Source organism: Euprymna scolopes, chromosome 1 (assembly GCF_053919585.1).
Source record: "Euprymna scolopes isolate OS-2025 chromosome 1, ASM5391958v1, whole genome shotgun sequence".
Lineage (NCBI taxonomy): Eukaryota > Metazoa > Mollusca > Cephalopoda > Sepiida > Sepiolidae > Euprymna > Euprymna scolopes.
This window is the reverse complement of record NC_136482.1, coordinates 92,587,195-92,600,901: the sequence shown is the minus strand read 5'-3', so window position 1 is coordinate 92,600,901 and position 13,707 is coordinate 92,587,195. Positions and strand designations below refer to the sequence as shown.

The 13,707-nt window shown below is 30.6% G+C and overlaps 1 protein-coding gene and 1 long non-coding RNA gene across 3 annotated transcripts in view; one reads left to right on the top strand and one right to left on the bottom strand.

Moving 5' to 3' along the window:
- The window catches only part of LOC145246602 (uncharacterized), a 49,588-nt gene extending 46,629 nt beyond the window's left edge, over positions 1-2,959 (bottom strand). Inside the window, exon 1 of the long non-coding RNA XR_013863140.1 lies at positions 2,909-2,959. This is a non-coding gene — a long non-coding RNA (uncharacterized LOC145246602). The remainder of the gene's footprint in view (positions 1-2,908) is intronic.
- LOC145245783 (protein unc-13 homolog D-like) overlaps positions 1-13,707 on the top strand; it is a 513,002-nt gene that overhangs the window by 92,710 nt on the left and 406,585 nt on the right. Inside the window, exon 1 of one of the 2 annotated variants that reach the window (XM_080107446.1) lies at positions 2,441-2,946. The exons of the other annotated variant lie outside the window; for it this stretch is intronic. Coding sequence (XP_079963572.1) covers positions 2,617-2,946 — 330 coding nt within the window. The 5' untranslated portion in view covers positions 2,441-2,616. Of the gene's footprint in view, positions 1-2,440; positions 2,947-13,707 lie in introns of those variants that run through there. 2 annotated transcript variants of the gene reach the window in all.

The window sequence follows — 13,707 nt, the reverse complement described above, 5'->3', positions numbered from 1 at the left end:
TCTCTCTCACACACACACACACTATATATATATATATATATATATATATATATATATATATATATATATATATATATATATTTACATAAGCATTACGACTTATCAAGGTCCAAAGGCCACTCGGAGATAAGAGTTAAAGAGTGTATAGTAGTCAACTGAACAATATAGTAATTGTCAGTAATGGAAATTCAGTAGACTTGTTAACTTAAGCGGAACGGCTTATCAAGAACTTGTTTACATTGGACTTGAAGACAACCATGTTGCAGTCAGCTGGAAGCAGGAAAACGGAAGACAGTTCTACAGGCGTGCAGTTCTAAGATATATATATGATAAAAGTCTATATTCCAAATTTCAAGATATTGTCCATCTTACCCTTTTATTTTTTAAGCATGTTGAAACATTCAATTTTTGACAGCACCTGTTTCGTAGCGCATAATCGTTCATGTAATTATTATGTCATTTTTTAAATTTATTCCGCTTTTAAGTCATTAAAAAAATAAAAAGAACTCATCAACTTTAAAAGAAAATAATGGAATATAGGCATGATTACAAAATTGTGTGTTCTTTTAGTTACACCATATCGCGTAACTAAAAGAACACACAATTGCAACTTCACTTTCGATTTTCGGATTTTGTAATAAAGGCCATATTCTTCTCCCTCAAACACTGGCAAACTTTCTACAATCTACACCAAACGGTATAAGTAATTGAATAAACCCTTTCGTTGTTGTTCTAAACAATGTTTTGTTTGCCATTTCATTACGTACAGATACTATCATATCATATGGTCTTACCATCCCCTGCTAAGATTAGCACCTATAATGTTGCAGCAGAAAAAACTAGGCAGGCACTTTTGTACAAGATCCAGAACTACCCTTTTTCGGGAGCTGAGTCGCCTCACATTAAAAATTGACCTTACGAGGAGGTAAATATATAAACCACTTGCACTTAACGTCAAAAATTATCGAGGGGTGATCTCACCATGTCGAAGACCCTTGATTGAGAGTTTCTTTGCAACTTGTCTCTTTGATTTGAGTTTAGGAAGTGAAAAAAAAAAAAGAAAGAAAAGAAGAAAAAGAAAGAAAAAGAAAAAAAAAAGAAAAGAAAAAGAAAAGAAAGTCCCGTCCCGAAACCACCATCGTGCTTTTGGTATTCTTTTTCTTTTCTTTGACAAATAGTAATAAGTAGTGCAAACAAACTAAACTAACATACACCCTTGTGTATATCACGTTATCTTCATTCTTGGGTTACTAAGTTCTTTCAGCGATTGTGACACGTTTGGTTTTCTTTTTAGCCAAGATTTGGTTTGCAGCATTCCCTAAAAAGAAATCTATTCTAGGGATTGGTTTATGATATTCAGTATTGTAGTACCTATTTACTATGCCTCCCCACGGGACAGAGTTAGACACCAGGGTCGTTTTTTAACGTGGAGAAAAGGTACAAAAATAAAAATTGTCTCAGTCGTGAAGGACTTCTCCTCCACCGAAAGAGAACAAGAAATGGAAGTGCAGCATCTGAAGAACAGATACTACACTTTGAGATATTAAATCTTTTATTCATGTTAAAAAATACAGTAAAATTAACGGTGAACAAAAACCTTCTTGACCAAAATGCCAAGTAAGTATCACTATTGTAGTAATCCTAGTTATTTAAAATCTGTTTGAGCTAATTTTCATTTTTTTTGTTTTGTTTTTGTGTTTGTTTGTTTTGTGTGCTAAATTAATTATATATAACTGACTATATAAATTGTTTCTCATTACTAATAATTATGTTCATAAATAACCCTGTCTGTTTGGGCAAATGGAATCGCTTATCTGAAAGTTACCTCATAATTGTTTTTATAATGATCTTGCGTATCTTAGGATCCTGCTATCTTAGTTTAATCATATCTTGTTGTTGTTGTTTTTTTTTTTTTTTTTTTTTTAGAAATAGCAAGCTCTATGCCTACATGTCATTTACCTATCTCAGTTTAAAAAAAATCAATTTTTCTTTTTATAATTATATATCTCGTCAGTTCTGAAAGAGTATATACATAAAAAAAGACGGCGAAAAGATCATGTCTATGATCAGTCATATCATGTGATATCATAAGGCCGTCTTAATTTATTTGCATCTTAATTATACTATACCTACGTATGTCTGATTATGTCTGTCATAGATTTCTATCAATTTATCTTAGTTCATTTCTACCTGCTCATATTTCTGTGTTTTTTTTTTACTATGTATATTTAATTCTAGAAAAATACCTACCTTTTGTCTGACTTTTATCACTTTTAAAAACTTTCCACTTATTTGTCGTTAATCTGTCCTTTTTCAAACTAGTTTTTATCTATGCCCTAATACGATATATATATATATATATATATATATATATATATATATATATATATATTATCTTAGTGTCCTTTTTTTTACTCTCCTGTAAAATCCAAATCGTCCTCTCTCTTCATTCTGTTTATTGTCCACTTTACCTCTTTCTTCTCTTCAAAACTTAACCTATATCATAACATATATTTAATTTTCTCATGCGTTTTTTATCTATGTTTTATTAACACACACACACACACACACACACACACACACACACACACGCACAAAGAGTTTTCTTCTTAAAACATGGCCTTTAATAAAAAGAGTCCTAAAAAACACCCCCAAAATCTTATTAACTCTGAGAAAAACAAAAACGAAGAACCAGCCTTTTCCATCAATAACGAACAATCGAAACCAAAAGTGAAAAAATCGCAGATCTTTTTTAACCACCTCCGTCGATCTTTAAGTTTCCGTCGAAAATCAACCCCCCAAACAAGTCGGAAAGTTTCGGATATTTCCACCAGATCTTTAAACTTGGACAGGTTATTTCCCACAGCGAATACAAATAGGCAAGAACACATTTTAAAGAAGGACTTACCATTTTGCTTGCAAGAAAATGATCGGGTTCGTTCTCAGGTAGGTGAGAAAGAAAACAAAATAACTTGCTTCCTGTTTTGTTTACGGAACTAATGATTAACTGACAAAAAAAGTTTACACCAAACAACTTACAGGTATATTGAAACAGTTAGCTCCCCAAATGGTTGCCAAATTTTAACAACTAGTTTTGGTGCTTGTAAGATCGAGTCAACAGATCGATTTTTTAAAACAATATTACGTACTTAATTGTCATGTTGGAAATAGTAATATACCTAAAAAATTACGAAAATTCATTGTGTAGAAAGTTATTTATAGTTAAAAGTGATTTAAAAAAAAAATAAAAAAAAATTGGGTAACTTGCACCTTTCTTAGATATTATAAAGTAGCCTGAAAAGGTGGCATAACTTGGAACAAATATTTTAGATTACTTGTTCATGGCGTATAATATTTGTTGTCTATAACGATAGACTTTATATTTTACTTACCCCCCCCCCCCCACAATACCAGTTGTTCTACTCGAGTAATTTTCGCACTGTTTGGATATATTACTATTTTCGACATGACAATTACATACACAATATTCTTTTGCTTAAAACGACATATTTAAAACATCGCTCTGTACACCCTAGCTTAACAAGCACCCTACTTTTGTCTGGTTTCTTTTTTTCGTTTTTTTTTTTCAGTAGTGACAAGGCAAATTAATTATTAATTTAGGAGACTAGAAAGTAGACCCTGTGTTTAATTTCTGTAGCCTCATACTTCTTGCTCCCTTATTTTGTTTTTTAATTTTCACATTCCATGAGCGATGGTTCTGACAAGGGGGAAAGAATTACTGTGTTATAGGTCGGAATCTATTTATGTTGGCTAGTTTTTAACCTTAAAGTAATAGTTTCTTCTTTTAGCCCAATAACATCAATTGGTTTGATGTCTTTCATTTCCAATAAAAAAAAACTTGTTGATTGAATTTTGCGCATTTTTGTTTTCTTTTTTTAAATTTTTTATTTTGCAAATATTAATTTGTTTTCTGATTATTCCGGATTATTTTGTAAATACTATTTGTTGTCACAAATATTCATTTGTCGCTACCCAAATTTAGGGTTATTGGTACGATAGAGTTAGGACAGGGTATGCTTTGTTTTGTAAGAAACAAATAATATAATCTAACAGTATTTATTAAAAAGTGAAAGTGACAAACTGAACGTCATAATAATATAGAATTTTGTCAAAGAAATCGTCCATTATATGCCAGAAGAATTCCTGAAGATTTTGTCCTGTCACCACTGCGAAAATAAACAAAACTAGTTGACAAAATTTAAAAGCCCTTTTGGAAGCTAACCGCTTCAATATATCCCAAATGACTTTGTCCTTTTACAAACCTAATATTTTTTTTAAATAGCAAAAATAAAGTAGTTAGCAAGCATTTTTGTATATATGAGTTGATTAAAAATTTCATTTAATGAATTTATGTTTGTTTCTTTCTCATAGAAAAAAAAAAAATAACGCCATGGTGGTTTCCATAGTAACTAGTCTTTCATGAAGTGGACTGGGTGGTTCTTTTTTAGGAAAGTGGCACTTCCAAGAAATACTGCTTAATTTTGGTGTCGGAGCACAACTAAATCATAATACTCGACTTTGACATATAAACTTTAATTCTTGATAAAAAGGTGCTAGTGTGTGAAAGGGATCCCAAATTTCTGGTTTCTTTCTGGTCTAGGAAAATTTATGCCACATCCTCTCTCTTTTTTTTTTTTTTTTTTTTTTAAATCTGTGCGGTCTTTTAATCAGACTCCCTCAACTGAAAGATTCGATTTTTTTTATTTTAGAAACCAAGCAAACAACAAAATAATAATAATAAATAAATAAATAAATAAATAAAATAAAAATAGTTATTTTTCTGTTTTTTTTTTTTAATTGTTTATCTTTTGTAAGTTTGTGATTTTATTGAATAAAAATAAACTTAAAAAAAAAAAAAAGTGTCACCACAACAGTTACTGAGTGGATTTCTATCCATATTTTGTTTTTATTTTTTGAGATTTGAGCAATTTTGACTCTAAGGATGGCTGTCTCATGTTTGCCATCTCGTTGTTGTTCTAACTTAGCAACTCGACACTACTTGTGTTTTGAATTAAATTTCGTTCCCCAAATCTGGCTCATGCTGGTTATAACCATATTAATCCAATGCAATGTAAATTCAACGTGTAATGAAAGACAAAGGCTCAATTAAACTTTAGAACAGTTTTATTCAACATTAATTCAAAGTACAAAAACAAAAGATGAATTCTTGTCTACTTTTTATAACCCTTCTCAGGAACTATCCATTGTACTAGAGGTGTTAGAAAACATTTAATGCAACATTCTCCCCTACCGAATTACTCATTCATAGAGGATAAAGTCATCTGAATGATTTGGCATTCCACAAGTCCTTTGAGAGCATCTTAATTGTTCAGACTCATCACTTAATATCGACTTGTCCAAGTCTCACAACAAGTTAAAGTGATCCTAATTAGCAGAATCTATTATTCAAGCGTCACCATTTTCTTTTATATGCTTATTGCTTCGGTTGCTGGGTGTCCAAAGGTTAAATGTTAAACATAGACGTAGGGTGAGGCCCTTTTTGTGATATTGGCTTTCAAAATCAAAAGAATAGAGTCTGTAAGGACAGTCAGGCGCGGTTTAATCCCCTGTTTAATTGGACTGTTTCTGTAAACTAGATATTCGCATTTCTTTATTATGATAGCCTCTTCAGAAGTACAGGGTGACCCCCTAAAAACGGGCCCCAACTCAAATTAGGCCCTGTTTCTTAGTGTTTTGTTCGAAGGAAATGAAACTTTGGTCATAATTAGTTTATTATATTCAAAACATCACATCAAAACACTGGGGTCTTTGGCCTTTTTTTTCCGTTATACAAAATATGTTCTAGATATACTTTCTATGTTTTTTTTTTTGGGGGGGGGGGGGGAGGGAGTCACTGTATTATCAGCCGGGGCGAGATCTCTTAAGGAGACTGTTGACTAATTTCTTTCTGCAGTTTCAATCCGTGATGAATATGGTGTTTCAGTAAAATGATTCGAGAGGAGGGAAATACCTGTCAAACTTCTTTGTTAGAACAAAAAAAAAAAAAAAAAAAACTCTTACGTGGAGTAATATTTGTAAATTGTAGGGTTCTGATTGCATTCAGCACCTAGAGGATGACACTTTCCAATTTTGATATCAGAATTTTTCGGTTTGCTTCTGTCAATTGTACTGCCTTCCATATTATGTTGTATCTCTTGCACAGCCCAATTCTTTGAGGATTGTCAGGGGTGATTTGATTCACCACCACTCTTCGTTCATACAAAAAATTCATGAGATCTTCGGACATAAAGGCAAGTTCATGATCTGCATGAATGCATGCAGGCACTCCACAACAGGAACTGTAGAGTAGAATGAAAAAATAAAAATGTATATTTTATGAATATTATTCCCCTCCCGCCCACTTCGTCCCAAACATAAAAAAAAATTCCTCATTTTCTTAAAATAATTGTTAATGTAGACGGTTTTTGAAAGATATTATTATTGTCACCCCCACCCTCCACTCTCCTAGTTGTATACTTAATAAAAAGGTTGGTTTTTAGCTTTTCGGGACAAATACAGTCCAAGGGGGATAACTTTTATTATCTTTTAAGTGTTTTCTAATTTATTTTAATTTTTTGTTCAGTTTTATGAAAAAGTATTAGTTTATGACTGTTATTTTTTCTAAATAGCCCCCCCCCCATCCAATTATAGTAAGTATTTCTTGAATATTAGTATTGTTAAAAATCCTTCTCACAGACAAAAAAAAAAAAAAAAAAATTAAATAAATAAAATAAAACATGAACATAAATAAAGCATTTACATAATTCTTTTGTTATATAACATTAAGCAAAGTGCTTCTGGCAAGCAAACTTTTGAGAATATTTTATATTTAATCCTATTATAAAAAAGATTAAACAAAATATTGTCAACACTAATGTGATAAAAATATATTTTCCTGCAACTGAATTCAAACTGCTCTTGACAAAACTTGACAAAATTCAACATTCTAAATCTGTAGTCTACACTGATAGCCATTTAAATTCAATTAGCAAATACCCTCGGAATTGTGTTTTTTTAGATAAGGAATAAAGTTACTTGATGTGGCGGGTTAAAAAAATAAAATAAATGTCTTCAGTGTCAAAAATAAACTAGTAATTAATGTGAGATGGAGAGATTCTGACCGCGAAAACCTTCAGGCCAAGATCACAGTGTAGTGTCTGTTCTCGGTCAGTGGAGGAGAAATCCTTCATAACTGAAACAATTTTTTATTTTTGTTCCTATTCAGAGTGCTCCTTTTGTGGGGAGCTGGATTTTTCTCACATTAAAAACCGATCTTGTGTCTAACTCTGCCCTTGTGGGTAGGCAAGTAAATAGGAACAGCAGTTCATCCCCCTTTGTCAGAAACATCACCTACGAAATGTGATGACTGAAAGACAAAATAAGAGAATCTATGCGTACTGTTGCTTCCACTTTTGAACTCCATTTTATGATTATAATTCTTAGCTTTTAATTTCTATACTTTTTTTTTCAATTTTTAAGTTATAAAATAAAGTAAAACGTTGTCTTTGCTGCTTCTGGACATTAAACAAGAAAGTTAGACCTTCCCCAATACAAACACCGCCCCTTCCCGCCTCCTCGACAATGTAAACAGTAAAATCTCTGAAAACTGTTAAATGGTGTTCTAATCGGTAAATGTCGGTGCGTTACTTATAGAAAAACGGTTAATTAAACTGCAGAAGCCCCTGTTAAGTCACACAATTTCTATAATTGAATACCCCTCCCGCAAAAAAAGAATGAAAGACAAAAATGTTTGGTGCTTATGTTTTTGTAAACCGCATTAAAAACTTCGTAAGACAAAAAAAAAGAAAATGTCTTTCCGACATTACCCCCCCCCTCATTTGGTGTGCTTTTCTTCTTTTTTGTATGAGTTTAAATATTCCACAAAAGATTCGTACGCCACGGGAAAAGGCGGTTCTGTACGTGAAGGCACATTCAATAACTGGCGTTTATGCTGCCGCGTGTGTGCATAGCATAAACGGAAGCTGTAAAATGGCTGAAATAGTTCGTGGGTTCAGGGCTTATTACCTTGCAAACGGTAAATTTGCCTCGGGTTTGATTATCAGATTCGTTGTCAGCGACTTCGATTACCTATAAAAAAAAACAAATTAGAGTGGTCAGTGTTCTGTTGTAAATAATCTGAATATTTACCAAAACTATAATAAAAAAAATGGGTCTCCTCCAAACATGACGTTTTTTAAATCATAAAATAAAATAGCAAATTTAATTCTGTAAACAGACAGCAATGTTTTTTTTTTCTTTTTTAATTTTTGGAGAGGAAATGGTTTTAATGATTTTTATCCGATAAAGAGCTACTATAAAGGAAAGTAATTCGTTTCTCATTAATTAATGTTTGTGATGATGATGTTTTTTTTATGACACTGGACGTACGGACAAGTAAATTAATATTTAGATATTTCTAGTGGATTAAACAAATGGTTCAGTTCAAAATCCAATATAGGATCTCAAGTTTGAAAGAATGCAATGCAATGTTTGCATAATAATATGTAAAAATATGCATAATAATACGTAAACTTAAATTTATACATTTATGTAATGTTATTGTCCACCCGGTTTCAATAATGAATATTCAACAGTCTTTGTTTTATTATTGTTCACCTATACATGAAAACACTTTGGTTATCGTCTCATCAGTAACAGATGTGATACTGAATAAGTTTCACGCTTACTGACCCCCCCCATCCACCCCGATATTTACGCATAGGTTTATGTAAAAGATAATCAAAATAATCCCCAGACTATTCTTGAACTAAAGAAGGACATCATAGTCAAAATCAGTTATATGTTGTGTGTTTGCAGTTCAGATGCTCACATTTGGAGCATGTCATTGAGTGGCAATAAAACAAAGACTGCTGAATATTCTAAACTGAAACCTGGTGGACAAGTCAAGCACAGAGTGAAGTCTATTTTTACACGTGAAAGAATCATGCATTTTATTAACGCTTCTCTGGATGATTGGCATTTAATTTGAGTAACTTTGTAATATAAATTACAGTTTAGCCACCTTATTGAAAAACTTATCTCTTTAGTTTGTGAATACATTTTGTGTAATATTTCATTTTTTACTTTCAAAAATGTATTTTAAATCTTGATTACAGCATTTTAAAATTAGCAGATTGAAGAAGATTATTTAAAGGCCTAAAATAGTTCCAGTGAAATGGATTTTGGTAATAACTAAACACAATTTATTTTTATTTAGAATAATGTTATATAGAGACTTCCAATTTTTTGTGCAAAATCGCCAAATTTTTACCCACAATTGCCAAATTTTACACAAAATTGATGACGTCAACATTTTATTTGTAAATTAAATCGTGTGTAAATTTGACGTATGACCAAAAGCGCTAAATAAGAATAATGGAAGTAGCGTCTTTTTGCTATTGTTTTGTTAGATTTTGAGATCTACACAAATGTTATATTTATTAAAAGATACAAATTTACCATTAAAAAATATTTATCTGTTTAATAGAGCAAGGTAGTTTGCTTGAAGCATTGCTGGTAAATAGATATGAAGGAGTATAGGAAGGCTATAGCAATGCAGGGAACTGGTTGTTGTATTGATGTGATGTATGAACAAAAATAGCTAATCGAAAAAAGTTTTATTTGTTTTTGTTATTTTTTAACTTATATCCATTTATTGTTTTAACTTTTTATATCCATTTATTTTTTAACTTCTTATATCCATCTATTTTTTAACTTCTTATATCCATTTATTTTTTAAAATAATCACAATACATATGTAATTTTTTTGTCCATTGGACTAATATTTTTTCTTATACAATAAATAAATGAATTCACAGAGCTTACATATTAATAAGTTTTATGTTATGCCAACATTTAAATAACTTATCCGTTATCGATTCTTATATTTTGGAGGTTAAAAAGTTGTTAAAAACTGAAGGCACTAGTGCAAAAATGAATGATATTTTTAACAAATAATATATTTTTTAATTGATGTTGATTTTGATATTTTACAGATGGCAAATAAATAAATAAATAAATAAAATTTAAAAACAAAAATAATAAATAACGAAATAACCAACTATAATCTATATATGTTATAAAAGTGACCTTGTCTGTCTGTTCGTCTGTCTTTCTGAGGAACGATTTCTATCAAACTACTCTCTCAAGTTTTGGCCTACAGACTTGAAACTTGATATACGGGGTATTTGTACCAGTGGAATAAATTCAATTTGGTTTTTAGCCGGAAAAAAGAAGTGATAAGGAGTCAAAATTGAAGAGTTTGAACTTGGCAAGCATAATTCGACTTTATGTGTATCCTCTATGCATGCGCAAATATACATTTTTACGTTTAACTGCATTAATTTGTAAAGTTTTGATATGCATGTATCCTTAGGTAATATGGTAGTGAATATCACTAAAAAGATAAATGTTTTGGTTTCGATTCTAGCTAATGGCACCAGAGTTGTACGTGTTTTTTTTTAAAACAAACTTTTGAAATCACTACTATATATTGGGTACAATATAATAATCAGTAGAGAATTAACTCTATAATAATAAATATGAAATCTGCATAAATTAAAATATCATATTTAAGCGTATTTTACGGTCGGGCAATGCCGAATGCGCTGCTAGTATATAATATTCGGCAAGATACCAAAGGGCGATAACTCTAAATCATAATTGTTTTTGAAGTAAAGAGAGCATCGCTCTTATTGACACTAAAATATTTAATTGGAATTTTTGGTTCTCTATTTATTTCTTGAAGATTCTGTAAAACATTGTTAAACGATCCATTCTTAAGAGCTAATTAATTCCTTAGGTGCTTATTTATTAAAAGGTAAAAGTCTAACTTTGATATACATAAAAATGTGTAATCTAGTTTTTTTTTTTTTTTTTTTTTTAATTTAAAGTTTAAGTTTTAATATATTATAAGCCATTGTCTCTCGAAACTAAGAAAAGACAACTTTGACATTTGCAAGTTTTGTTTTGTTTTATTAACTTAATTAACTAATTGCTTACTAGTCAAAGATATGTCCTTGACTTTACTTCCTGGTTTGACTTTTAGACTTTACTTTCTCTTTATTGCTAATTGTTTGAGGTGTTACTACCAGGGAATGCCGATGGAACAGCTCAAGCATTATTTGTAAACCCGTGCACACTAATCCCAGTGTGTTGCTTTTTTTTCCAAACCATACCTGACCTTATGTTTAACACTCTGAAGAGAAGATAAATAAACATACACCACTGTTGCTGTAGCAGTATCAGAATTTTTGGGGAATTTTTGACACCCCTAACAGAAAACTGCAAATAAAATATAGAAAACTCGTAATTTCTCTTTCTAAAGTGGGTTATTTATTTTCTTTATAGAATATGCTTCCAAAATAAACTATTTAAGTTGTTTAAAAAATAATAGAAATATTATTTTTCATTGTTTAAAAAACATTGTTTACAAAGTGCGTGCGTGCGCTCTGGGAGCCATTTTGTTACGTAATGAAATCAATTGATTTTTATGAGATGAATATTTTTCAATTTTTAAACTTTAAAAATCTATCAAAATTTTCCTATTCGTTCAATTGTTACGTTTTTTTCAGGGTGAATGTAAAATTTTATGCTCTTTCCGATAAACTGAATATAATATTTTAGACAAACGTTGTTTTATAAATTCACCCCCCCCCCATTTTGAAATGTCTATGAGAATTTTAATAATTAATTTTGGTCGACACGTTTTATATATCACAAATTGAAGATAAAACATGAATAACTAAAATACTCAAATTTAAAACAACAAAAAAATATCACTTATCTGTAAATTTACCGGTAAAGTCCAAAATGTAAATCCTTTTTTCGATAACCACGTTTTTTTTTTTTTTTTTTTTTTTTTTTTTTACGTGGAAGCTTAATTTTTGTTTAGAATTTTCCAGTCATTATTTTTCGGTCAGTGTATATTTTTATATTTAATTCCTGGTTTCCTTTTTTTCGATATAAAAAAAAAAAAGACGAAACCCTATAATGCAGATTTATAGTATAATAAATAAAAAATTCAGGTATTTCTTTATGATATTAAAAAAAAAAAAATACATTGCATATCTTCGTCATTTCGTAATCCGTGTAAATCCAAAAATGAAAAATCCCAGTTTTCATGTACGATAGCGTAAAGGCGCCCACATTAAAAAAAAGGACGATGTTATCTCCCTTTATTCATATAGGGTCAATATGAAGCCACCCTCGAAAATTCCTTTAAAATTACGGCCAAATCTGTTCATTGCAATGTGGCCATAAAGTGGGTGCCCATTTGACGTCACATCATTATAGAAAAGTGACCCCCCACTTTGTGACCATTTGTAAAATTTTTTATCTTGGAAACTACTAGTTTCGTTTGCCGTATATATAAATGGTTATTTCCGTTTTTAGCGCCTCCGAAAACCTTTAAAAGTGGAAAATTTGAAGGAATATAATCCAATATCGAGATTATTAAGGTTTCTGAATTAGTGTTTTTTTTTACACTTATAGGCTTCCGTACATAAGTAAGTGAAATCTTAACATCCGGTGTCTTTACAACTTTCTTGAAAGACACGCGTTGTCGCGATATGTGTTGGAAAAATCCTTCCATTTAAAAAATACATGGATTATAATACATAAATATGAATAAATTCTCATACAGGAAGATTAAAAGAAAGCATATCTTACTCATTAACCAGGTAAGTTCTTTATTTTGCCGTTAAATATTTATCGTAAGATTCAAGTAATGTTATTTGTTCGACATTCCGTGAAATGTTAAGTGAAGAAATCGAAGGAAAAATAAATAAAATTGTTTATTTCTCTATTAAAGCTTTTATGATATTAAAATTTGGTCTTTGCTCGTTTTATTGAAATAAAATTTACGGGTTTAAATTACGTTTTCATATTTTTATAATCTGATAGAAAGATAGGTGTCTATTCAAAATGGCGACTCGGCTGAAAATTCCCCCAAAATTCTGATACTGCTACTGTTGCTGTACTAATGAGTAATGGCATTAACCAATAATCTTTTGACTTTCGATTTTGTTTTGAAAAAAAAAAAAATTCTAAACTATTTTTGTTTGTTTGTTTTAAAAAATAATAAATTTTGAAAAGAAGAAATAATTTTGAAAGTTACACGGAATTATTATGGTACTGTTGGATCACTAAACTATTAATTGAACCAAATTGTTATAAAATTAAAACTAATTTGATCAAAATAATGTTTTTAAATTTCTATTAAATTATTGGGTGAAAATTGCTTCCAAAAAACTTTAAATTTTTCTATACATGAGAATTTACTAAGAATTTTGAAGCTAGAAGTGGCTTTTGATTTGACAGCTTTGTTGCACAATGGGTGAGAAACCCTTTTGGGGAAGTCAAAAAGATCCCCACATTTTGAGCCTTTATGCCAAGTTCGCCCTCATAGGGAAGCATGCATGTATCATCTAGGCGCTGTGTGATTTTCAAAATGTTAGAATATATCAACCAGGTTTGACTGACAGTTATAACGAAACTCGGTTGTGTTCAAACAATCCGAGACACCAGAATTTGAAAGGTGAAACCCAAAAGAACTTGCCATCGAAACCTACAAAAACTAAACAATGTTCAAGTGTTATGTTTTTTTTTTTTTTTTTTTTTTTTTTTACACAGTGATCACCACTTATCAAGGCCCGGAAGCCACTCAGGGATAAGGGTTATTGCAAG